Consider the following 27253-nt stretch of genomic DNA (forward strand, 5'->3'; position numbering starts at 1 on the left):
CCGACCTCTGATAAGCGGAGGAAGATGGATGGATGGATATTGCACACAAAGACATGCACCTGGGGATAGGTAAATTGGCAACACTAAATGGTCCCTTGTGTGTGAATGTTGTCTGTCTATCTGTGTTGGCCCTGTGATGAGTTGGCGACTTGTCCAGGGTGTACCCCGCCTTCCGCCCGATTGTAGCTGAGATAGGCTCCAGCGACCCCGAAGGGAATAAGCGTTAGAAAATGGTTGGATGGATATTGCACACGTGAGACGATCGCACGTTTGTCTACGAGGTGTATAATGAAGTATTTCCTTCCCATCTTAATGTCTTGTGCTAAAAGTCTCTTGCATCATCAGAGAAATGGACATTGAAACAGTGTAGGTCTGACTGTAGAATATGTACAGCGAGTGGTGAACATAGTGAGTTCAGAAAGCATAAGAACAAGTACAGTATATACATTTGATTATTTACATTTGATTATTTACAATCCGGGGAGGGGGGAGGGTGTTAGTTTAGGGTTGTAGTTGCCTGGAGGTGTTGTTTTAGTGCAGTTTTGAAGGAGGATAGAGATGCACTTTCTTTTACACCTGTTGGGAGTACATTCCATATTGATGTGCCATAGAAGGAGAATGAGTTAAGACATTTGTTAGACCGGAATCTGGGTTTAACGTGGTTAGTGGAGCTCCCCCTAGTGTTGTGGTTATGGCAGTCATTTACGTTAAGGAAGTAGTTTGACATGTACTTCGGTATCAGGGAGGTGTAGCGGATTTTATAGACTAAGCTCAGTGCAAGTTGTTTAACTCTGTCCTCCACCCTGAGCCAGCCCACTTTGTAGAAATGAGGTGTGATTTGGGGTGGAGGTCTAAAAGTAACCTGACTAGCTTGTTCTGGGATGTTTGGAGTCTAGATTTGAGGGTTTTGGAGGTGTTAGGGTACAAGGAGGTGCAAGCGTAATCGAAAAAGGGTTGAACGAGAGTTCCCGCTAGAATCTTCATCGTGCTTTTGTTGACCAGAGGAGATTCTGTAGAGAAATCTCTACCTTGGTTGACCTTTTTGATTACCTTGGTTGCCATTTTATCACTGTCGTTTGAGTCCAGTCTTCTTCAGCAGCCTGCTAAAATAGAGCCGCTGCTGAGCTTTCTTTGCTGTTTTGGTAGTTTTTTGAGGCCAGCTCAGAAGAACCATGTAATTTCTCCCACCCAACAACAATGAATGGCAAAACAGTATAATGATAGTGGAAAGTTTGTAATCAAATATTATAAAGGGATTTCATGAGATTTATCACAAGATTTTAGATTTTTTTTTAATGTTTTTAATTACAATTAGGAAATTATTTTTGAAGTTATAGTTTTTAATATAGGAAACATCTGATAATATATTTTCTATATAATGCATCCATCCATTTTCTACCGCTTGTCCCTTTCGGGTACAATTAAATTTTGACTTTGTTGCATATTATTATTAAATATTCTAGTGTCATTATTTTATTTTAATTTTAAGTGTTGTAGTTTATTAATACAATATAATGCTTAAATAATTTATATATATTCTAAAGTTAGTAAATATTTTTTTTATTATTGTATACATTGTTACCTCAACTTAAGAATGTCTTGAGATAAGATCTGTCTCTTATTTCATTTTTATGATTTCAATTATAAGGATCTGGTCGATCCACTTTCCCATCCTCACCTATGGTCATGATCTTTGGGTTGTGACCGAAAATACAAGATCTTTAGTACAAGCGGCCGAAATGAGTTTCCTCCATCGGGTGGGAGCTCAGAGTAAAGCCGTAGCTCCTCCACATCGAGAGGAGCCAGATTAGGTGGTGCGGGCGCCTAGTCAGAATGCCACCAGAACGCCTCCCTGGGGAGGTGTTTAGGGCACGTTCGACCGGTAGGAGGCCACGGGAAAGACCCAGGACTATGTCTCCCAGCTGGCCTGGGAACACTTCAGGATCGTCCAGAAGAAGCTGGATGAAGTGGTTGGGGTTAGGAGAGGGAAGTTTCGGCTTCTCTGCTTAGGCTGCTGCCCCCGCGACCCGACCTTGGATAAGAGGAAGAAGATAAATGGATAAACGGCACCCCAGCTATTATTGGTAAAACAAATGCAACAATAAACGCAAAATGATTCTAATGCCACCATAGAATGTTGAAATAATATCTAAACATAAGACATTTATCTATGAAAATATGGAAAAGCTGCTGATGGTGTGAGAAGTAGCTGGAAGGAGATACCGTAGAAGTCCGCTCTCCAAGATAAATGCTGTTCATTAATATTACATTACTTCATAAAATGAATTTTGTTGTTCATAGCACATTCTTTTGTATTGTTTTATACAATAGTTTTACTGTAAAAGTGTGTTTTTGAAAAGGCAAGTTGAATGTTAAAATTGTGCGGTTTTGGAAGGCGAGCACCAATTCAATTACCGCATTTTTCGGAGTATAAGTCGCACCGGAGTATAAGTCGCACCTGCCGAAAATGCATAATAAAGAAGGAAAAAAACATGTAAGTCGCACTGGAGTGAGTATAAGTCGCATTTTTGGGGGAAATGTATTTGATAAAACCCAACACCAAGAATAGACATTTGAAAGGCAATTTAAAATAAAGAATAGTGAACAACAGGCTGAATAAGTGTACGTTATATGAGGCATAAATAACCAACTGAGAACGTGCCTGGTATGTTAACGTAACATATTATGGTAAGAGTCATTCCAATAACTATAACATATAGAACATGCTATACGTTTACCAAACAATCTGTCACTCCTAATCGCTAAATCCCATGAAATCTTATACGTCTAGTCTCTTACGTGGATGAGCTAAATAGTATTATTTGATATTTTACGGTAATGTGTTAATAATTTGACACATAAGTCGCTCCTGAGTATAAGTCACATCCCCGGCCAAACTATGAAAAAAACTGCAACTTAGAGTCCGAAAAATACGGTAATTTCACTGGGAGATGTTAATTTGAGATCTGAGTGTTTTGATTTAAGAGCTCTGTCACAGAACCAATTTGTTGAATATTGTGCCTGAATATTGAAAGTCAATTTGAACTGTAATAGTATACTCATTGTCATGATAATGATTCAGTTAAAAACATTTATTTTTAATAAAAACATTTTGAAAAAAGTAATTAGTACTCTTTCCCATTTTAATGATTTCATATGTGGGTTACTTTTTTGTAAAATATGTTTTTTTTTTAAAAACTGTTTAATTGAATCATTATCATGACAATGAATATACTATTACAGGGGTTAGTGCCTGTGCCTCACAATACAAAGGTCCTGGGTTTGATCCCTGTGTGGAGTTTACATGTTCTCCCCGTGACTGCGTGGGTTCCCTCCGGGTTACGCGGTTTCTTTCCACCTCCAAACACATGCACCTTGGGGGATAGGTTGATTTCCAACACTAAATTGGCCCTAGTGTGTGAGTGTGAATGTTGTCTGTCCATCTGTGTTGGCCCTGCGATGAGGTGTACTCAGCCTTCCGCCCGAATGCAGCTGGGATAGGCTCCAGCACCCCCGTGGCCCCCAGAGGGACAAGCGGTAGAAAATGGATAACATCATTATGTTATTTACAGTATATTGGAATTATTTATTTCGTAACCAATCGACTGATTGTAGGAACAATGTTTCATAGCCAATTTATATTTAATTATTAAATTGCATATGTTACTTGTTTATGGTAGCACATCATCAGTTTTTGGCTGTAAGTAGAAAAAGAGACCACATTAAGACTTGTGTGCTAAATTCTAAAGCTCATAATGTGTTGCCTACTTCCTGGTGACCTTTAGTCACTCAGTCGACAGGAGTGACGACAGCGGCTGCTGGATTTGGTGACGTTGAGGGAAAGCGACTTTATTTCACAAGTGAAAGACAGCTGATGTTTTTTTTCTTTGCGGACAATTTTTTTGAACCCATCAATATTCTGTATTTGAAGGAAGTGTCAATATTTTCTTTTTCAAACATATATCCTGTAAAATACTCACAAGAGTAGTAGCATTTGTGTCTTTTACCCTAGTAGCATTTGTGTCTTTTACCCAGAACCTAACAAAAATACCATTGCAACTCAGTGCACTTCTTTATTGTGACACCACAGTGCAATCAGGTGTCAGTAAAAAGTGATAATCTTTTTTTATCACGCCAGAGGGTAAAAAAAAATCGGGAAAATGAGAGACAAAGTCAACTCAGTATTGTTGTAACTGAGGTGGGACTCCGGGTTCTGTATGAAAGGCACAATGATGGCACAACTTTTACGGATATTTTGTTTGATTTCTGTGTGAAAGAGGCTTTTACTTCTTGCCAGCATAACAGAGCGGGAGAAGTGAGTCTCACCTGCCGCCTTTGTTATGGCTGTTGCCCCTTTCACACTGCCAATATTCTAGCTAAACAGCCATGCCAGGCCAAAGAGTGATATCCATATGCCTGGGTATAAGGGTCTTCTGCAAACTTTAAATACCCGATTTAACCTCTGTTTTGTATGAAAGTGCACACAGTTATGTAAATATTTCACTTCATTGGTCCTGTGTGAAAGGCACGGGGAAATAAACTCCACTTACCTGCTGTTCTGGCAATTTTGTGGCATTTCTGTGTGAAAGAGGCTTTTGCTTGTCAATGCAACAGGGTGGGAGAAGTGAGTCTCGCTTGCCATCTCTGTTGCTGCCTTTAAAAGGGACAGTTCTTGTGAAAATGTATCAGATCCTGGTCTAAGGGAGTAATATCCCACCCCGCTTAGTTCCATGTAATAAGCATAAGTGATGGTTCTACTATTCTGACTGTTTTATGGCATTGCTTTGTGACAGAGGCTTTTGCTTCTTGTCAACACAACAGAGTGAGAGAAGCAAGTCTCGCTTAACTGCCTTTGTTACTACCATAGCCCCTTGTACACTGCCTTTAGAAAGACCTGTCCTTTTGCATATGTGTCAGGTCCCAGGCCTGGCCCTAACCAATCTGGCGCCCTAGGCAAGATTTTAGGTGGCGCCCCCCCACATCGGCAGTGAAGTGTATATACTCACAAGAAACCGAATAGCTTTGTCTTTGACCTTTTTTTTACTTAAAGAAAGCAAATTAACATATTATATGAGAATGTTATGTTATGATTATCTTTAACCGAATCACAGCAGTGCTCAAATTAAAAAACAGCATTCCCTCTCATGTGATATTGCTTAATTAACATTAATGATGTGCACTTTAACAACTAGGCTTACAACTATACCTAATATATAAAGGGGTGGAAAAGTGACTATTACCTGCAGGGCAAACATTAGCTAACCAGAAGGCAATAACAATGTAAACAAAAAACACCTGCTTAAAAGATCTAATACAAATGTCCCTGTGGAATGTAAGGTGGGAGTACTGTAATTACCTAACGTTACATTATTATTTTCCATAACAATTTAGCCCCCTCCACAATATTAACCCGACGTTAAAACAGAACTAGCTATTTATTGATTAGCAATTGCCGAATCATGTAACATTAGCTTAATGCTAAAAAGCCAGGTTACTATCACATTCTGTAACAGACAAATAATTTCATGTAGGCTAACGTTACCTACCTGCTACCTCTGTCTTTTTCTCGTTTCTCCTCTTCTTTTCTCTTTTTTCTTCCCTGGGCACCTGACAGTTTTGGCTGTTTTGACATCTTGTGTTGATTTTTTGATGTGGTGACGTCCAAAAAGAAGGGAGGGAGCGCACCCACGGGGGGGGGGGGGGGGGGGGGGGTTTGTAATGTTGTAACAAATAATATTTCTATTAAATAGGCTTTACTTTGCATTTTAATTAACGTGGGATTATTTTTTATTTACAAATAATAGTACCAACTTTTTTTTCTTTTTTTTTTTCTCCAACATTTGTGGCACTGGCGTGGCGCCCCCTGATGGACGGCGCCCTTAGCATTTGCCTATACGGCCTATGCCACGGGCCGGCCCTGTCAGGTCCTGGTCTTGGAGAGTAGTATCACAGGTGGAACTTTTGCTGTGTGAACACAAACTTAGTTGCGTCCATAACCCATTCCGCTTGGTTCTTGGTAAAAGGCACAGGAGATTGTGCTGTGTCGTGGCATTTCTCTGTGAAACAAGCTGTAGCTTCTTTTCAACACAACCGGTTGGAGGAAGTGAGTCTCACTTGCCGCCTCTGTTACTGCCTGTGAATATGACCGCTCTTCTGCAAACTTGTCAGATCCTGGTCTTGGGAAGTAGTATCGTATCAAAGCTGGAGCAGAGATCAGACTCGTGTGTGAACACACATATAGTTGTGTCAATATCCCGTTTCGCTTTGTTCTGTGTTAAAGGCCCATAGTGTTCCGGGTGTTTTGTGTCATTTCTGTGGGAAAGAGGCTTTTGATTCTCTGTTACAACCAGCACCAAGTTCTATACATTGTTTGATGACCCTTGACTCGTATATTGCAAGCAAGTCATTCTGTAATTTGAAGTAAAATATAGAAAGACTTCCGGCTCCGGCGTATAATTAGAGCGTCTATGCAGCGACATGCTTTATGTAGACATTACACCTACTTAAGAGAGGATTAATGTAGATGTTTAGGGTACGCCGTGTTTTCCGCTTGCGAGGGGTGGACAAGTTTAAAGCTCCATTAAGGAGGCACGCCGACCCAATTCTAGCAGATGTAATAGTAATGGTGGGAGGAGGATTATAACACAGAGAGGGGGATGAGAGGTGAGAGTGTTAATATGGGCCATAAACAGCACTTGAGTTTGTACTGAGAAGATGATGGCGCGGGGGTCCACTGGTTGAAGTGGGTTTAGGCAGACGTTGCTGCATGAGAGCGCTGAATGATTAAATGATCTCTCGCTGGATTACTATTCCATATTCTAAATGGGAGACTTTTTAAGCTTCATAAACAAATGCACTCATTTATGGAGGGATTAGCAGTAATCTCTCTATTTCTATCCCAGCACCACCCCCTTCTACTGTGCTCCTTTTTTCCTTCTGCTGTTCCTGATGCACTAATGTACTGTAACTAACTGACCATCCATTTCTTGTTTTGTTTGCAGTTTTCAACACGGTGAGAATTTGACTGTCCTTTCTAGAAGACAGGCACAAACTGCACGGAAGACACACGCAAAACCTTTTACTTACCTTGCTCACAGTAAGTATCAATACAGTATACAAACGACACACATTTAATCGGATACGCCTCATTAAAATGAGGCAGTAATGAAAGCTGCTGCTAATAAATAGTATAAAACTGTAGCAGCTGATGAGAAAAACAAAAAGAAATTGCAACATTTAGCATTAAACAAAAACATTAACCCCAGCCACCTGCCGCATGTTGGATCTGTCTTCGGGTTCTTACTAATTAATCTGTGGTAAACTGTGCCCAAGAGAGTGATGGACTCCTAAAGGTTTTAGAATATGTGAGTTTAACCAAAAATATTAATAATGATTCAAACGAAACTTCGGATTTCAAATTAATGTTTTTATCTTTTGGCCCGTAATGGGGATTTTGGGTGCTTTTCAGGACCTTATGGTCCAAAACCGCACCAAAAAAATGCACAGTTGCAACTGGGTCACCTTTATTATCTGTATAGGCAATGCTATAACATCTTTAACATCTCAAGCTGTCCTACAAGTGTAAAAAATAAATTAACCACTGTATAATAAAACTGAAATAACAAAACTATTCACCCTGTAAAAAGATGCCAGAGAAACATGTTGGATTATGCATTTTTTTCTTTGCCTTTGTGTGTGTTGTTGTTTTTCTGCAATCACAGAAAAAAGCAAAGAGGAAAAAGTGTGATGATAACCATAGAAACAAATGGAACTTACTGCAAACTAGCAAAGGCTTAGGCTGCTCAGAACAGTATAAGCAACTTGTCAGTTAGATACACACACAAATTTTACAGGCAGAGAACGTTTACTCTTCAAACCAGGTAAACGTATTGCTCTGCAAATACCTCCATGTGCTCTTTCAATTGTGTTTGTTCGGCATTTTCTTAGATAAATGTAGTTTTATTATACAGCGGTTAACTTTTTTGAAAGTACTTGTATGACAGTTTTTTTTTAAAGTGACAGTATGACCGTAGAACAGATCAACTCACTTGACATTGACATTAAATTTAGCTACAGCAGCCGACTTGGATCACATTCATATGATTTAAAAATCTATTTGACATAGAGCAAAAAATACCCCAAAGTTTCCAAACTTCACTTAAAATTTACGATAATATAACTTTGACCTCAGAAACTGGGGAAATCTTGTGTCAAATATCACTAAAAGCGAACAGGGTTCATACTGTTCATACAGCATTGAAGACAAATGTAGGCTGAAAACCTGATACTCAACTTCAGTTATGATAACACATAATAAGGTGTATCGTTCTTCTCTTATAAATTACTTTCATTGGTAGACAAGTTCCATTGACAGGAAATCCACTTTTGGCAGGCTCACAGTTCATCTTTGCCCGCTGTCACCCGTCCTCTCCCTCTGCTGGCTGCCTTAGCTGGCGCTTGATTGCGAGTGTTCTTCTGCTCCTCCTTTTCATCCGTCGTGGTCACGGCCTGTCCGTCTGCGGCCCACGCCGTCTCTACTTCCTCTCGCTCCTGCAGTAGAGATAATGCTTTTAAGGTAACGCGAAATTTTGCACTGATTGAAAATTCTAAGGAGATCCATTACTTGAACTCAGTGTTTCTCAAATAGTAGGTTAGGTTAGGTTACTTTATTAGTACCTGAATGTAAACTTGTTTTGCAGCCAGCAAGATCAGGACATCCATTTAAACATACAGAATAAGGAACTTCTTGGGTCCTCATGGGGGTCACAGTGAGGTCTCAGGGGGGTCGCAAGCAGCAGGAGAGATTTTATTATTTCTCTACACTCTAGAATTATTGTTAGACTGATACACAAGCCTGCAGCTAGGCTATTGTTATTGTGTTTTTACGTTTGTACATGCATGAATAGGTGGCAGCAGTGCTGTTCTATCTAGTAGAAGTAGTAAGTACACTTGAAGACATGTGTACAGAGCTATTGGAGGCGACGAGAAGTTTGTGACAGGAATGGAAGAAAAAGGAGTTGTCAGTGTAATATATATAAAATATATAACACACAGAGCGTTGTACTGATAAATAAATAGAAAGTTCTCAATAGTAATTCAATTCAGGGGGAACGCGAAACAAATAATTGGGAAGCACTGCTTCAACTCCTTTTATGGTACATGAAATTACCGTATTTTTCAGATTATAAGTCGCAGTTTTTTTCATAGTTTGTCCGGGGGTGCGACTTATACTCTGGAGCAACTTATGTGTGAAATTATTAACACATTAACGTAAAATATCAAATAATATTATTTATCTCATTCACGTAAGAGACTAGACGTATATCAGCAATCGTCACACACACACACGTCAACCAATAAAAATTTGGCGGGGGCGGGTCATGGCAGAAGTGCATTGTGAAAAAAAAGATGCTACCTGCTACTACTTTCGTACCTATAAAAATTGATCATTTCAACATTGGCGGTAACTTGTAAAAACTGAGAAGGGCTTTAAGGCAGTCCTGCGCAACCTGTGGGAGCAGTGGATGATGGATGGAGAGTTAAAGTTAAAGTACCAATGATTGTCACACACACACTAGGTGTGGTGAAATTTGTCCTCTGCATTTGACCCATCCCCTTGATCACCCCCTGAGAGGCGAGGGGAGCAGTGGGCAGCAGCTCTGCCGTGCCCAGGAATCATTTTTGGTGATTTAACCCCCAATTCCAACCCTTGATGCTGAGTGCCAAGCAGGGAGGTAATGGGTCCCATTTTTATAGTCTTTGGTATGACTCGGCCGGGGGTTTGAACTCACAACCTACCGATCTCAGGGCGGACACTCTAACCACTAGGCCACTGAGTAGCACAGCTTCACGGCAACCCGTAGAATTCGCTATGCAACTTTTCTGGATGTCATTGGATGGATCGACAAAGCATGGGCTTCAGTGACAACCGAAACCATCCTTTCCAGATTCAGAAAGGCTGGAATAATTGGAACTGCAACTGACGATGACTCTGACGTAAGGGATGTACCGATAGAAGAGGAAGTGGCGCATTGTCTACCTTTAGAGTTGGCAGAGTTGGTTTAGAAGCGACACAGAGGAAGAAGATTTAATCGGATTTAGCGATTAGTAGTGACAGATTGTTTGTTTGGTAAACGTATAGCATGTTCTATATGTTATAGTTATTTGAATGACTCTTACCATAATATTACGTTAACATACCAGGCACATTCTCAGTTGGTTATTTATGCCTCATATAACGTACACTTATTCAGCCTGTTGTTCACTATTCTTTATTTATTTTAAATTGCCTTTCAAATGTCTATTCTTGGTGTTGGATTTTACCAAATAAATTTCCCCAAAAAATGCGACTTATACTCTAGTGCGAATTATATGTTTTTTCCTTCTTTATTATGCATTTTCGGCCGGTGTGATTTATACTACGGAGTGACATATTATCCGAAAAATACGGTATACAAATATCAAAAGTTGTAAGATTTATGGTATACAGAGTTGTCTTCTACGACCATTTACCTGTATCTTAGGCTAGGGAGTGACAGTTTGGTCTCCCTGTTTTTGATTTCAAAAACTTTTTGTGATATTGTAGTTTTTAAAGTATTTCACCCGTATATTTATTTACTTAAAAAATTTTTTTTTTTTAACCAAAAAATAGCTTTTTTTCTCTATTTTATTTCTAATTACCTCTACTTGAAAGGGATCCATCCATCCATCCATTTTCTACCGCTTGTCCCTTTTGGGGTCGCGGGGGGTGCTGGAGCCTATCTCAGCTGCATTTGGGCGGAAGGCTGATGTTTTATTAATTTGTATTGGATCATTTTAGTTCAAAGGAATGGAGTATATTTAAAAAAAGTAAATTTTATCTTAATGAATATGCAGAATTTGGTATTTAGTTTCATGACTTGCTGTTACTGTCTGCATGCATTAGGGCCAGGTGACGCTGTGAAACACCAGATCCAGCAGGTGGTGCTGCAGTGGGGTAAAAAAAAATCAGCTTATGGCTGTGGGTGTCGGTTTCCTTACAGCAGTGTTTTTCAACCTTTTTTGAGCAAAGGCACATTTTGTTCATAAAATAAAATACGAAGGCACACCACCGGCAGAAAAGGTTAAAAAATGAAACTCCACCAGGTTGTCATGCCTTATTTTGAGTTTGTTGTTGTTTCCTGTGTGTAGTGCTTTAGTTTCGGTCTTGCGCTGTTAATTTGGTGACCCTTCCTGTTTTGTTGGTGTTCTCCTGTAGCAGCGTCACGCCTTCCTTTGAGTTCCAATGCCCGCACCTGCTTTGTTTTGGCAATCAAGACTATTTAAGTTGTGCGTACTCTATCCTTCTTTGTGGGGACACTGTTGATTGTCATGTCATGTCATGTACGGACGTACTTTGTGGACGCCGTCTCCGCTCCACACGCTGTAAGTTTTTGCTGTCGTCCAGCATTCTGTTTTTGTTTACTTTGTAGCCAGTTCAGTTTTACTTTTGTTTTGCATAGCCATCCCTATGCTTCAGTGCCTTTTGTTCATTTTTGGTTTGAGCATTACATATGTAATGCTTAAAGGTAAAGGTATATACCGTTTACATACCAAAAAAGGTTGAAAAACACTGCACTAGACCAGGGGTCGGCAACCCAAAATGTTGAAAGAGCCATATTGGACCAAAAATACAAAAACAAATCTGTCTGGAGCCGCAAAAAATTAAAAGCCATATTACATACAGATAGTGTGTCATGAGATATATATTGAATTAAGAGGACTTAAAGGAAACTAAATGAGCTCAAATATAGCTACAAATGAGGCATAATGATGCAATATGTACATATAGCTAGCCTAAATAGCATGTTAGCATCGATTAGCTTGCAGTCATGCAGTGACCAAATATGTCTGATTAGCACTCCACACAAGTCAATAACATCAACAAAACTCACCTTTGTGCACTCACGCACAACATTTAAAGTGTGGTGGACAAAATGAGACAGAAAAAGAAGTGGCATAAAACACGTCCTAGAAAGTCGGAGAAAGTTCTACATGGAAACAAACTATACGGTGAGTTCAAGGACCGCCAAAATAAGTAGGACAAAACGGCGCTCGCCAAATACTGGAATCAGTGAAGCATGTTTAATATAAACAGTGTGCTTTATAACAATTAGGGAGGTTTGTGTCATGTTTGTCCTCCTACAGAAACCATATTAAAACAAAAAAAATATATTTTTTCCCCTCATCTTTTTCCATTTTTCATACATTTATGAAAAAGCTCCAGAGCGCCACTAGGGCGGCGCTAAAGAGCCGCGGGTTGCCGACCCCTGCACTAGACAATGGCACATTATTATAATTATTGATTTGCAAAAAATATTTTTTGGCCCAATTAGGTGAAGTTGCATAATTTCCCACGGCACACCAGACAATATCTCACGGCACACTCGTGTGCCGCGGCACAGTGGTTGAAAAACACTGCCTTACAGTATGTAATGTTGCATTACTGCCACCTACAGGCCTCTAGTGTAATAGACGCGATTGCAGCACTTTTCTTATTGAGTTTATCTTTGTAAAGGGAGAATTTTAAATACAATTTTTGTATCGGATCTCCAGATTGTGGAAGTGTACCTCGGTGAATTTAAAAAATCTTCAGAAAATATCACACTTTAAGTGCAAGGTGATACAACTGAAATTTATCGTCAAGCTTAACCGCTCTTACATGAGCGAACAACATTTTCCCAGCTGGACTTTTAACAACAAGGTCACTGTAGCAACCACCACCTGATTTGCATTGTGCTCATTGTCACAACAGCAAGGGTCAGGACGTGAGTACTCACCATGTCCCTGTACAACTTCTCCTTGGTGAACCACAGAGCCAGCGCACACCGCCGCCCTTTGGTTACCGCGGTAACACCGTGTGGATTTATTGGTCCTGATGAGAAGCCTACGAGTCGACCGCATGTCGGTTTGACCGTGGCCTGTATGGGTGAGGTCATAAAAGACATGAATCTAAACATACAGTACAAGGAATAACACCAACATTTGGGGACTTACGGTCACTGTTTTGGTGTCTCTGTTTGTAAAGAACAACTCGCCACCGACAAAGTTGTCATTCAGATAGAGAATTGCACTGTGTAGAAATACATTATATACATTTTATATAAAGTTATTAATCAACAATAATAAAGCAAAGCTACTAGTAGTCAAAGTAAGATTTTAAAGTGTACCTGAGGTCTCGGTGTATAAAAGCCGGTGGTTCCTTCCAACACTGTTTTGTGTCAGGTTCTAAGAGACAATTGTCCACATGGACAGGATGAGACAGGTCCAGTCTGCCCTCCTGGTCACCTGATGGGAGTAAAAATAGTCCAAAATAAGAGTTGTATTCAGAATTCTGCCTTTTCTACTCACGTTTCATTGACACTTTCAATGAGGTCTTTATGAAAGAAAATATGATCTGTTATCTGGATCTGTTCCAAAGTAGTGTTTTGCTTTCCATTTCCCATAGCACAACTTACAACAAAGTTTTGTAGTAATTAATTTGGTAGTTTTTAAGTCATGTTGGTAAAAAACAACACGAGTGGTACTGAGAACACAGCCCCGTGGTACGCCAGAGGTGTGATTGCATTGCATGACAAGCTATGTAACATAGCTCTGTTATTTAGTAGGGTTTTTACTAGGGCTGCGAATCTTTGGGTGTCCCATGATTCGATTCAATATCGATTGTTGGGGTCACGATTCGATTATAAATCGATTTTTCCGATTCAACGCGATTCTCGATTCAAAAACGATATTTTTCCGATTCAAAACAATTCTCTATTCATTCAATACGTAGGATTTCAGCAGGATCTACCCCAGTCTGCTGACATGCAAGCAGAGTAGTAGATTTTTGTAAAAAGCTTTTATAATTGTAAAGGACAATGTTTTATCAACAGATTGCAATAATGTAAATTTGTTTTAACTATTAAATTAACCAAAAATATGACTTATTTTATCTTTGGGAAAATATTGGACAGTGTGTTGTCAAGCTTATGAGATGCGATGCAAGTGTAAGCCACTGTGACACTTTTGTTCTTTCTTTTTTTTTTATAAATGTTTAATGATAATGTCAATGAGGGATTTTTAATCACTATGTTGAAATTGTTACTAATATTGATACTGTTGTTGATAATATTCATTTTTGTTTCACTACTTTTGGTTTGTTCTGTGTCGTGTTTGTGTCTCCTCTCAATTGCTCTGTTTATTGCAGTTCTGAGTGTTGCTGGGTCGGGTTTGGTTTTGGAATTGGATTGCATTGTTATGGTATTGCTTTGTATTATTTTGTTGGATTGATTAATAAAAAAAATAAAAAATAATATTAAATAAATAAATAAAAATCAATTTTTGAAAAATGAGAATCGATACTGAATCGTACAACGTGAGAATCGCGATTTGAATTCGAATCGATTTTTTCCCCACACCCCTAGTTTTTACCTTCTGGGCCAGGGGTTTTTGATTGATTGATTGATTTTGATTGAAACTTTTATTAGTAGATTGCACAGTACAGTACATATTCCGTACAATTGACCACTAAATGGTAACACCCGAATAAGTTTTTTAACTAGTTTAAGTCGGGGTCCACGTAAATCAATTCATGGGTGCCTAGCTTTGTAAAAAAAATAAAGAGCAGGCTTCATTACACATTTTAAAATAAAGCTGGCGCTCTACCAGCTATCAGCTACAAGTGATGGAGCTGAAAGTTAAATAATTAGTTTTTTTCTTCAGCGAATAAGCTAACCTCGCTGTTAAAATGTGACTCTATTGTTAGCATTTTAGCTAACGTAGCTATGCTAACGTGTTTGTGACAACACACTTCTAATACAATATTGCTGGACCTCTGATTTAAAATTGTTGGAAAAAAAATACATTATGTGACCTTAAATCCTCAACAAACTAAGGTTTTCCCTCTTACCTGCAATTGCACTCCGGCAGACCAGGTGTGTGAAAGCGACAAACAGTCCCGAGGGGCTCCTAAAGTAGGAATGGAGAAGGTTTCGCGCTCTCTCGGCCAGTTCGTGTAACAACTTGGCGTCAGTTTCGTTGACTACACCATCCTGAGCCAGCTGTGACGTGCAAGGAAAGAAACAATTGTTAAGTTAAAGTTAAAGCACCAATGATTGCCACACACACATAATAAATGTCTAAGCTTAATGTTCGTAGTGTTGACCAACCTTCCAAGCTCTTAACAAGGTAAGGCCATCCAGCGTCTCGTGAGGTGTGTGGGGAGACCGTCGCCCCCGGTAACCATCTCCTGCAGACGCCACCGCCTTTGAAGAAATACCAGAGAGCATTAAGGAGGAAAGATGCTGCATCAGGCTTTAACTTCTTATACAACTTACTGCTGCCAACTTTAACATGCTGTCACACTCTTTGTCAGTCATGACTCCATCCAGGACCACCCGATTGGTGCCGTTTAGGAGCTGGTCATCCATGGTGATGGTCACACCCACTTGAGGGACTACACCACCTGGTGAAAGGACAAAAAAAACGGTTAGTATTGTGTGCTGTGCTCAAAAGCACTACAGGAAGTTTGCATGTTTTAACCTGCATAAAAGCCGCTGTCATCCATCTCCTCTTGCTGCTCATCCTCTTTAATTTGTTCATTAATTTTCTCTTTGTCAGCTCTAACAAAAAAAATACACATATTACCTTTACTTGAATCTGGGACAAACTTTCCTTATGAGCTCTCTTACCTCCATGTTTCCCTGAGGGATTCAGGGACAACATCCTCGGGAGTCCAAAGATCCTGCACAGGAAAACTTCTTTTAAAAATTTACCTTTTGAGCAGAATAGTGTATTTTTAATATGACCGCTTACTGGGTCAATGAAGGTGAAATTTAAATTCTCCATACTGAAATACAGCAGCTTCTTCTCCTGCAATGAGCGCCTGACATAACGAGATATCTCCTGTATCTTGAACACACAAAATCGAGTTGTCATCGGTAAACAGGAAAACATTTAGTCCATATTTGGAGGTTATAAGACCACCAAGGCTTCTACTTTTGAAATATAAAATAAAACAAAACCTGCAAATATTACTGCATCAGACAGTGTATCAACCATTTAATGGGGAGGATGCATTGACATTATTGGAGTGCTCATACCTGAGGAGGCTGTGACTCTTTGTTTCCCCCTAGTGTCTCAACGTAAAGCTGCAGGTTGTCTGTGGAGTCTTTGTCAGACGGGTAAAAGAGGAGAAGGGAGCGAAGCGTCTGCACCGCACCTCTGATATCTCCAGCTGTGACAAAGCATTGTTTTTTTCAAACGGATGTAGAGGTAGTCCAAAATCTACTTCCAAATTTGACGGACAAAAGTCTTAGGACACACTAAGTAACCAATCAAGTAGTAATTGTTTATCTTTGCCTTTATCTGTTCCCAGTACACAACACAAGTTCAATAAAGGCATGTTTGGAAGGGTTTGTCATCAAACACGTCTGGATTGGAAATACAAACTCCTGATCTCACAATTGACATAAATTTAGGCCTTAGGAGTGTAAGGAAGATTCCACCTTTATCTTTACTTCCTCTAGGTCAGTGGTTCTCAAATGGGGGTACGTGTACCCCTGGGGGTACTTGAAGGTATGCCAAGGGGTACGTGAGATTTTTTAAAAAAATATTCTAAAAATAGCAACAATTCAAAAATCCTTTATAAATATATTTATTGAATAATACTTCAACAAAATATGAATGTAAGTTCATAAACTGAACATCAAATCAAGTAGGCTATTCCATTCATTACAATGCAATATTCAGTGTTGACAGCTAGATTTTTTGTGGACATGTTCCATAAATATTGATGTTAAAGATTTCTTTTTTTGTGAAGAAATGTTTAGAATTAAATTCATGAATCCAGATGGATCTCTTTTACAATCCCCAAAGAGGGCACTTTAAGTTGATGATTACTTCTATGTGTAGAAATCTTTATTTATAATTGAATCACTTGTTTATTTTTCAACAAATTTTTAGTTATTTTTATATCTTTTTTTCCAAATAGTTCAAGAAAGACCACAACAAATGAGCAATATTTTGCACTGTTATACAATTTAATAAATCAGAAACTGATGACATAGTGCTGTATTTTACTTCTTTATCTCTTATTTTTCAACCAAAAATGCTTTGCTCTGATTAGGGGGTACTTGAATTAAAAACATTTTCACAGGGGGTACATCACTGAAAAAAGGTTGAGAACCACTGCTCTAGGTGTCATGGCCACATGTCTCAATAGTTCACGTCATAAAGATATAGTCGGACCTCAATTTTACTGGTAATTTCTGCTGTAACATTGATAGTGTCAAGAACTTTTGCAGTAACTGAATGTTAATATGCCCCACTCTTAATCTATTTTTGGCGTACCACTAGACTATTTTCGCAGTCAACGTCCTATGTTGTTTGTTACCAGAATAACTCAAAGTACTAACAGAACTCAATGAAATGTTGTAAAGTTCCACAGTATTCCCAAGGAAAGCGTCATTTAATTTTGGGTTGGAGCCAGACAGCTGGTCAAGAATTATTTGTATTATATGTGATCGCTTGGGTTTGTTTGTATGTCTGTTAGTTCGTTAGCATCCATTTTCTACTGCTTGTCCCTCTCGGGGTCGCGGGGGGTGCTGAAGCCTATCTCAGCTGCATTCGGGCGGAAGGCGGGGTACACCCTGGACAAGTCGCCAACTCATCGCAGGGCCAACACAGATAGACAGACAACATTCACACACTAGGGACAATTTAGTGTCAACCTATCTATCCCCAAGTGCATGTCTTTGGAGGTGGGAGGAAGCTGGAGTATACCCGGAGCAACTCAACTTTAAAAAGTAATAGGCAGATTTTAATTAAACATTCAGACAATGTCAGAAATGAGATGAGGAACAAGGGACAATTTTGAGGGTGATCCTAATCATTTCTACTACTGCTACCTATCGATTATGTCACAAGGCTGAACTTTTTGTGTGTATTTTAGCAGCCCTACCTTCACCCACAGAGACAAAGAAAGTTCATGACAGTCAAGAGGGCCCACTCTATTTATTTAATTTCGCTATAAAACAAATGCGCCCAAGTGCTTCGACCAGACTTGGGCAAATTAAGGCCCGGGGGCCACACGCGGCCCATTAAGCTTTTCAATCTGGCCCACCAGACATTTCCCCCCAATTTTTTTAGATATTTAAGATCGAAACTGTTAACCTGACTCTCGCCAGGTCCTTGTAGTTCGCTGAGCTCCACACAAGGATCTGGGCTCAAGGGCATTTCAAACTCCTTCAAGATAGCAAAAAATAATGAACCAATCAGGATCACCGGGCGGGATTTCATAGATGTGACGTAGCGCCGAGGCGACTGTTTGATTGATACAACAATGGCGGCACGCAGCAAGGAGTCGTGTGCTGACATTGATTCTGCTATTGCAACTGTTTTGAGACATCGATCGTCTAGTGACATTGCTGCGTTGTTCCAGTAAAAGTTCTCTAACTTTTCGCTATGTCGTTATCCAATATGTCGGCTGTTCTGTTTTGGATTTCCCAGCGTCGCTCTCATCAGCGTCACATTGTTGATTTCGATGTGAGTGGTTGAAGTAGCACGTCATTCAAGATAACGGACAAGTGGTTTATCCAATCACATACAATGATTATTTTACAAGGCCGTGCCTTCTGAAATACATCTCCTATTGAGATGTCCCAGATCCTTGTGTGGAACTCTGCGAACTACAAGGATCTGGCGAGAGTCAGGTTAGGAAAGTGTAGCTGCCATTTTGATGTGCAGTGATGATTTCAAATGACTGTAAGTCTTGAACTATACAAGGTATTTCAATGGTTGGAATCTGTGCTTTTGCATGATATACTAGTTAATATGTTCATCTAAGTCACAGCAGCTCAGATGAGGCACCAAGCAGTGTGGGGGTGGTTTGTTTCCACAGAGTGTTTCCACAGTGTTTCCAGAGCGGTCAGCCTGAAATGCGGGTGTCAGGGACAGACGCTGAAGGAGATTTTTACAACAAAGTGATATAGCAGATACAGTCATGGTCAAAGGTTTACTTACACTTGTGAAGGACATAACGTCATGGCTGTCTTGAGTTTCCAATCATTTGTACAACTCTTATTTTTTTTGTGATAGAGTGATTGGAGCACATACTTGTTGGTCACAAAAAACATTCATGAAGTTTGTTTCTTTTATGAATTTATTATGGGTCTACTGAAAATGTGACTAAATCTGCTGGGTCAAAAGTATACATACAGCAACATACATTATCAATTTTGGTGATGTAGAAAAGTTATAATCAAATCAAGTTAGCTTCCTGGCATGGCCTCTTAACTTTATGTGAGTGATTATGATCGACGACACCTGTTGACTTCTCTGAGTCCATTTAAATAGGGCTCATGTGATGCAGTCGTTAAACACGGTTACAAACGCGACAATGGGAAAGTCAAAGGAACTCAGCACAGATCTGAAAAAACTAATCATTGACTTGAACAAGTCAGAAAAGTTACTTGGAGCCATTTCAAAGCAGCTTAAAAGGCCTACTGAAACCCACTACTACCGACCACGCAGTCTGATAGTTTATATATCAATGATGAAATCTTAACATTGCAACACATGCCAATACGGCCGGGTTAACTTATAAAGTGCAATTTTAAATTTCCCACTAAACTTCCGGTTGAAAACGTATATGTATGATGACGTATGCGTGTGACGTCAAACGTTGAAACGGAAGTATTTGGACGCCATTGAATCCAATACAAAAAGCTCTGTTTTCATCTCAAAATTCCACAGTATTCTGGACATCTGTGTTGGTGAATCTTTTGCAATTTGTTTAATGAACAATGAAGACTGCAAAGAAGAAAGTTGTAGGTGGGATCGGTGTATTAGCGGCTGGCTGCAGCAACACAAACAGGAGGACTTTGAGGTGGATAGCAGACACGCTATCCGACGCTAGCTGCCGACCGCATCGGTGATCAGGTGAAGTCCTTCATCGCACCGTCGATCGCTGGAACGCAGGTGAGCACGGGTGTTGATGAGCAGATGAGGGCTGGCTGGCGTAGGTGAATAGCTAATGTTTTTAGCATAGCTCCGTGAGGTCCCGTTGCCAAGTTAGCTTCAATGGCGTCGTTAGCAACAGCATTGTTAACCTTCGCCAGGCTGGAAAGCATTAACCGTGTATTTACAGGTCCATGGTTTAATAGTATTGTTGATTTTCTGTCTATCCTTCCAGTCAGGGGCTTATTTCTTTTGTTTCTATATGCAGTTAAGCCCGATGCTATCACGTTAGCTCCATAGCTAAAGTGTTTTGCCGATGTATTGTCGTGGAGATAAAAGTCACTGTGAATGTCCATTTCGCATTCTCGAGACTCATTTTCAAGAGGATATAGTATCCGAGGTGGTTTAAAATACAAATCCGTGATCCACAATAGAAAAAGGAGAGACTGTGTAATCCAATGATCCAGCTTGTACCTAAGTTACGGTCAGAGCGAAAAAAGATGCATCCTGCACTGCACTCTAGTCCTTCACTCTCACGTTCCTCATCCACGAATCTTTCATCCTCGCTCAAATTAATGGGGTAATCGTCGCTTTCTCGGTCCGAATCGCTCTCGCTGCATCGAAAACAATGGGGAAATGTGAGGAGTCTTTCAACCTGCGACGTCACGCTACTTTCGGTACAAGCAAGGCTTTTTTTATCAGCGACCAAAAGTTGCGAACTTTATCGTCGATGTTCTCTACTAAATCCTTTCAGCAAAAATATGGCAATATCGCGAAATGATCAAGTATGACACATAGAATGGATCTGCTATCCCCGTTTAAATTAAAAAAAATCATTTCAGTAGGCCTTTAAGGTCCCAAGAGCAACTGTGCAGACAATTGTTCGTAAGTATAAAGTGCATGGCACAGTTTTGTCACTGCCACGATCAGGAAGAAAACGCAAAGAGAGAAAATTGGTCAGGATGATCAAGAGTCAACAGAGAACCACCAAAAAGCAGGTCTGCAATGAATTGGAAGATGCTGGAACACAGGTGTCAGCGTCCACAGTCAAGCGTGTTTTGCATCGCCATGGACTGAGAGGCTACGATGCAAGAAGGAAGCCCTTGCTCCAGAAGCGACACCTTAAGGCTCGTCTAAAGTTTGCTGCTGATCACAGGGATAAAGATAAGACCTTCTGGAGGAAAGTTCTGAGGTCAGACGAAACAAGAATTTAGCTAGTTGGCCACAATACCCAGCACTATGTTTGTAGGAGAAAAGGTGAGGCCTTTAATCCCAAGAGCACCATGCCTACTGTCAAGCATGGTGGTGGTAGTAAAGGAATGGCTAAATCAGGCTACAATTAAGGTTTTAGAATGGCCTTCCCAAAGTCCTGATTTAAACCCCATTGAGAACATGTGGACAATGCTGAAGAAACAAGTTCATGTCAGAAAACCAACAAATTTAGCTGAACTGCACCAATTTTGTCAAGAGGAGTGGTCAAAAATTCAACCAGAAGCTTGTGGATGGCTACCATAAGCGCCTTATTGCAGTGAAACTTGCCAAGGGACATGTAACCAACTATTTACATTGCTGTATGTATACTTTTGACCCAGCAGATTTGGTCACATTTTCAGTAGACCCATAATAAATTCATAAAAGAACCAAACTTCATGAATGTTTTTTGTGACGAACAAGTATGTGCTCCAATCACTATCACAAAAAAATAAGTTGTAGAAATGATTGGAAACTCAAGACAGTCATGACATTATGTTCTTTACAAGTGTATGTAAACTTTTGACCACGACTGTATATCAGATTGTAGTTTTTTTTTTTTTTTTACCCTTCACGTTCATATTTCGCTGTGTTTGTTGCATTTTTGTTGCGTTTAGCTTGATTGTAAATTATGTCGATCAAGAGGAGTGTGACGTTTATATGTTGTCAATATTCAGTGTTTTATCGTTCATAGTTAATTTTGTAAATCCCACATTCTTTATTTTCATGCATATTCTGGGTGTCTCATTCAGTGAAAACATTTAAAACTCCATTCCGTTTTTTAAGGCGGTCTGTCATAACGTTTTTAGCATTCAATTAGACATTGTGAGGTTTTGTATTCATGTTCCTAAAAATAGATGTACCGGCCCCCGGACACATTTTTTTTCTCTATATTTGCGTTCCCTCCCCGAGTCAAAATAATTGCCCAGGCCTGGCTTAGACCAATGCAACGAGTGAACCCTCTTGCAATCTGTTTGAAAGCGACAGACGAACAAAACAAACACACACGGACATGGCCATTTCATTTGTGCTTTTGTAGTTGGTAAACACATTTGAAATGGTGACACCTATCACATTGGACAACAGGGAAAAAGTGTCATTGCTACATGTCTCAATACTTTATATTTTCTTACCTAACTATGAATTTTGCTTGTTAACTTCAACAGCAGGATTGTTATTGTTAACCTGGCCAACAGTCATCCAACATGTCACAATCACCATCCATTCTGGTGTACCACAGAGCTGCATTCTAAGGCCATGTCCTGTGTTGTTTGTTACCCACATAATTCCAAAAACTACCTAGCTGGTTTTAATTAATACTAACTGCAGGATATGAAAACATGACATTGTTATAATGTTAAGCCTTAGAAGCACGAACCTTTAAACTGTGCAATATGCATGTGCTCAAGCTGAGTGGGCAGGAAGTCGTCTTGAGAGGAGATCCTACCAGGACGTGTGGCCACCTGCGTCACACACCACTGTTGACAAGACAGCAGCGACAGGGAAAGAGCTGGATGACAAAATAAACATTTCCAAAAAATATTGACTAATATCGTATTTTTAGGGGGTTTTGGTTAAAAAAACACTTTTTATACCGGCAGCTTTCTCGAACACGCCGTCCATGCTGTCTACTCCCCTGTCCTCAGGCAGGCGCTGGCAGGCTACCACACACTGCACCCTGCACTCTTCTATCTGACGCAGCGTTTCGTTCACGCACGCTCGCCACGCTTCGGCCGCCTGTGCCCATTCTGATAACGCCTCGTGCTGGAGTGCGGCATCATACAGCACCTGTGTAAGCAAAAATAATCATGATTAAAGGGTGATGCGAGCCGGACCACTGAAAACTACAACTCAATACTGTCAACAGTGAATATTATCATCTTTGTCAAGACTTTCTTCTTCGATGATTCCTCACCCAATGCTTTTCACTCTCTATTTCTCTGTCCTGAAAGGCTTCGTCGGTCACTCCCTCCATCCTTCTGTACTTCTCAATGTTGTTCCTCATCTCCAGGTGATTGGGGTTGGCCACAAAGTAAGTCTGAGCTGCTGCTGCTGCCTTTTGCAGCTTTTCCATCTGATAAGATACATGTAATACTGTGTCACCTTTTTCACTTTCATTCCTTGGTTTTAATTTAACAGCGCATTGAAAGCATAAATGTAATTTGCTGTATGTTTTCTATACACATACTTTGACACTTTTCACATGGACTATTGTTTTTATCTGACTTTATGTGATGACCCTTTTATCAGAATCAGATGTTTTCCTTTTGAGTAAAACATTTCAATTGAAAAAGTGCAACAAAACGTTTGGATGGTGCCATGCAACTCTTCAGAAACTCTTTTGCACCCATTTCTGTTTGGTTCGCCGAGACATGATCAACTTATAGACAAATTAACATCAACTAACCTTGAAATAAGTAACCTGCAAGAAGTTGTAATTGTTCCTAGAGCTGAACTCATAATCAATGTCTGTAGAAACAGGAAGTTGTCCCACTGGAGTGACAGAGCGTCCCATACAGAACCTCAAACACTCTGCCTTCTTCTGTATCCAGTCCAGGGCCCAAAGGTCCCAGAGGCTCCCTTCTTCACTGTCTGACAATGCAGAAAAGAAGAACAAGTTAGCATCATATTGTTTTCATTTAGGCCAACAGGTCATGCTTTTAAATCAGGGGTTGTCCAAACATTTTTCATTAAGGGCTGCAGACTAAAAAAATCAAATGGTGCAGGGGGCACTTTTTTATTGTACATTTTTCAAACTAACAAGTGCATCAGCAAAGAAGTTCATATTTTTTCCGAGGAAAAAAACCCTGAATCTCAGCTTTGTGTTATAGTTGACATATTAGTGTGAACTTTTACTCCTTACCTTACACTTTTTGTTCTTTTCTCTGTTTTTGCTGTTGCATTTTAAATATTTCAACTTGCTTCCAGTAATATTGTAACTTTTTCTCAAACTATCCATCCATTTTCTACCGCTTGTCCCTCTCGGGATTGCGGGGGGTGGTGGAGCCTATCCCAGCTGCATTCGGGCAGAATGCGGGGTACACACTGGACAAGTCGCCACCTCATCGCAGGGCCAACACAGATAGACAGACAACATTCACACACTCGGCCCAATTTAGTGTTACCAATCCACCTATCCCCAGGTGCATGTCTTTGGAGGTGGGAAGAAGCCGTAGTACCCGGAGGGAACCCACGGGGAGAACATGCAAACTCCACAAAGAAAGAACCCAGGCCTGGGGATCAAACCCAGGACCTTTTTTATTGTGAGGCACACTCACAAACCCCTGTCCTACCGTGCTGCCTTTCTCAGACTAATCATACACAAATTGAAAATTAATTATTTGTTCTTTCTTAAGTAAGCTTTTAAAAAAAAAAATCTTCAATATGTTAACATTATGCATCTATAATTACTTTCCCAACCGCCATCCATCCATCCATTTTCTACCGCTTGTCCCTTTTGGCCTTTTGGGGTCGCTGGAGCCTATCTCAGCTGCATTCCGGCGGAAGGAGGGGTACAACCTGGACAAGTCGCCACCTCATCGCAGGGCCAACACAGATAGACAGACATTATTCACACTCACATTCACACACTAGGGCCAATTTAGTGTTGCCAATCAACCTATCCCCAGGTGCATGTCTTTGGAGGTGGGAGGAAGCCGGAGTACCCGGAGGGAACCCACGCAGTCACGGGGAGAACATGCAAACTCCACACAGACAGATCCAGAGCCCGGGATTGAACTCAGGACTACTCAGGACCTTCGTATTGTGAGGCAGATGCACTAACCCCTCTTCCACCGTGCTGCCCCAACCGCCATATGACATTAAAATAATTACGAATGTATTTCTCTTAAGGTACACTGCCGTTCAAAGGTTTGGGGTCACATTGAAATGTCCTTATTTTTGAAGGAAAAGCACTGTACTTTTCAATGAAGTCTTTAAACTAGTCTTAACTTTATAGAAATACACTCTATACATTGCTAATGTGGTAAATGACTATTCTAGCTGCAAATGTCTGGTTTTTGGTGCAATATCTACATAGGTGTATAGAGGCCCATTTCCAGCAACTATCACTCCAGTGTTCTAATGGTACAATGTGTTTGCTCATTGGCTCAGAAGGCTAATTGATGATTAGAAAACCCTTGTGCAATCATGTTCACACATCTGAAAACAGTTTAGCTTGTTACAGAAGCTACAAAACTGACCTCTCTTTGAGCAGATTGAGTTTCTGGAGCATCACATTTGTGGGGTCAATTAAACGCTCAAAATGGCCAGAAAAAGAGAACTTTCATCTGAAACTCGACAGTCTATTCTTGTTCTTAGCAATGAAGGCTATTCCACAAAATTGTTTGGGTGACCCCAAACTTTTGAACGGTAGTGTAACTTTTTATTCAAATATACCACATTATTTAAGGAAAACTACTGCTCTAGATTCCTATTTTAAATTGTTTTATACATTTAGAAAATTTTTTATACATTTTACGCTGTTGTATAATGTATTTTCATAGAATAGTTTGACTTTAATCAGATAATATTGTATTTTTCCACAATCCATCCAGACCCACACCTCCCGCCACCTAAACAGTTTTTTCCCCTCGGCCATCAGGCACATGAACAATAACAAGATTTGATGGCTCAGGCACAGCTCATTTTATTACCTATTCTGTGTTGTGAGTTTTATGTTGCGCGATTGCACCAAGAAAAATTCCTAGTTTGTGAACCCGTTCTCAAACAATGGCAATAAAAACTATTCTGATTCTGATAAACTATTCCAAAAATAGCCACCTTATTGTTTACTATAATATTAGGCCTTTTAAAAAAAAATGTTTTAAGTATTTTTCTTTAGTATTAATTAATACCCCGTTCCCCGACAAATGTGTTTTTATTTATTAGTTGCAGTTACTCATTTTTTATTTAATTGTATTTTTGCCAAGGTTGATTAAAAACATCCCTATCTCCCAATGGCCCCAAAGCTTCACTTTGGACACCACTTGTGAGCAACTCCTTCCAAAAGTAAAGACTAGCAGCACTATCTGGAGAGGAAAGTTACCCAGTTGTTGTAGTGCATCTCGCCCTGCAGACACACACTCCTCATAACACAGTCGTCGGTGTTTGAACAGAGCCTCCTTGGTCGCAATGGACCTCTCCAGGATCTCTGCAGCCTTGGCCCACTCTCCCCCGAAGTACGCCCGTACACCTTTGTAGTACAAAAAATCATAAGGCTGCAATAGCGACGATGGAGCGTCCAAGTTTGCAAAAGTTCCGGGCAGTAGTGCAAGGAGGAAGACGACTGGAAAAGCCACGTAGACAGCGAATAAGTCGGAGGGAAGCGCCATGGTCGAAGGCGAGAAGAGGCAGCGTCAGGACGTTGGAAGTTTGCAGGCAAGGAGGGAGGGACTTGGGGTAAATAACTTCCTCCCTCGTCATGAAAAAAACAAAACCCACTACCTTACGATTCGTTAACATTAATACTCAAACAATTTCGAAATAGCTTGATGCAAATATATTTGCGCTTATGTTGATTCTGATTTGCAGTACTGTAAGTAACCAACAGGGAGCGCTGTGTTTGTTTTACAACAGCTATTACCGTAATTATTTCATAATGGAGTGAACTTTGGTTTATTTTGGTTTATGTTTTTAAAATACCGTAATTAAAACGTACATGCAAACGTTAAAATCATGTACACTACAGTTCAAAAGTTTGGGGTCTCATTGAAATGTCCTTATTTTTGAAGGAAAAGCACTGTACTTTTCAATGAAGATAACTTTAAACTAGTCTTAACTTGACAGAAATACACTCTATACATTGCTAATGTGGTAAATGACTATTCTAGCTGCAAATGTCTGGTTTTTGGTGCAATATCTACATAGGTGTATAGAGGCCCATTTCCAGCAACTATCACTCCAGTGTTCTAATGGTACAATGTGTTTGCTCATTGGCTCAGAAGGCTAATTGATGATTAGAAAACCCTTGTGCAATCATGTTCACACATCTGAAAACAATTTAGCTCGTTACAGAAGCTACAAAACTGACTTTCCTTTGAGCAGA

The 27253-nt window shown here is 40.0% G+C and overlaps 1 protein-coding gene across 2 annotated transcripts; it reads right to left on the reverse strand.

The window, feature by feature from the left end:
• Positions 1 to 7120: 7120 nt before the first annotated feature.
• On the reverse strand, positions 7121 to 26706 carry p3h3 (prolyl 3-hydroxylase 3). Of its 2 annotated transcripts, none has more exons than XM_062063837.1 (16): positions 26255 to 26706; positions 23615 to 23799; positions 23123 to 23281; positions 22803 to 22995; positions 22586 to 22717; positions 16101 to 16234; positions 15814 to 15903; positions 15690 to 15742; positions 15541 to 15620; positions 15336 to 15463; positions 15168 to 15263; positions 14909 to 15059; positions 13188 to 13305; positions 13015 to 13090; positions 12798 to 12938; positions 7121 to 8550 (listed from the first exon to the last, which is right to left on the reverse strand). In XM_062063837.1, the coding sequence occupies exons 1-16, from the start codon at positions 26538 to 26540 to the stop codon at positions 8395 to 8397; spliced, it is 2178 nt and encodes a 725-aa protein (XP_061919821.1). In that variant the 5' UTR covers positions 26541 to 26706; the 3' UTR covers positions 7121 to 8394. The 2 variants fall into 2 exon arrangements, with proteins under 2 accessions (XP_061919821.1, XP_061919820.1); XM_062063836.1 differs by having other exon boundaries at positions 7123 to 8550; positions 15814 to 15909; positions 26255 to 26703.
• Between the last annotated feature and the right edge of the window lie 547 nt (positions 26707 to 27253).

The sequence above is a fragment of the Entelurus aequoreus genome, linkage group LG11, assembly GCF_033978785.1.
Source record: "Entelurus aequoreus isolate RoL-2023_Sb linkage group LG11, RoL_Eaeq_v1.1, whole genome shotgun sequence".
NCBI lineage: Eukaryota > Metazoa > Chordata > Actinopteri > Syngnathiformes > Syngnathidae > Entelurus > Entelurus aequoreus.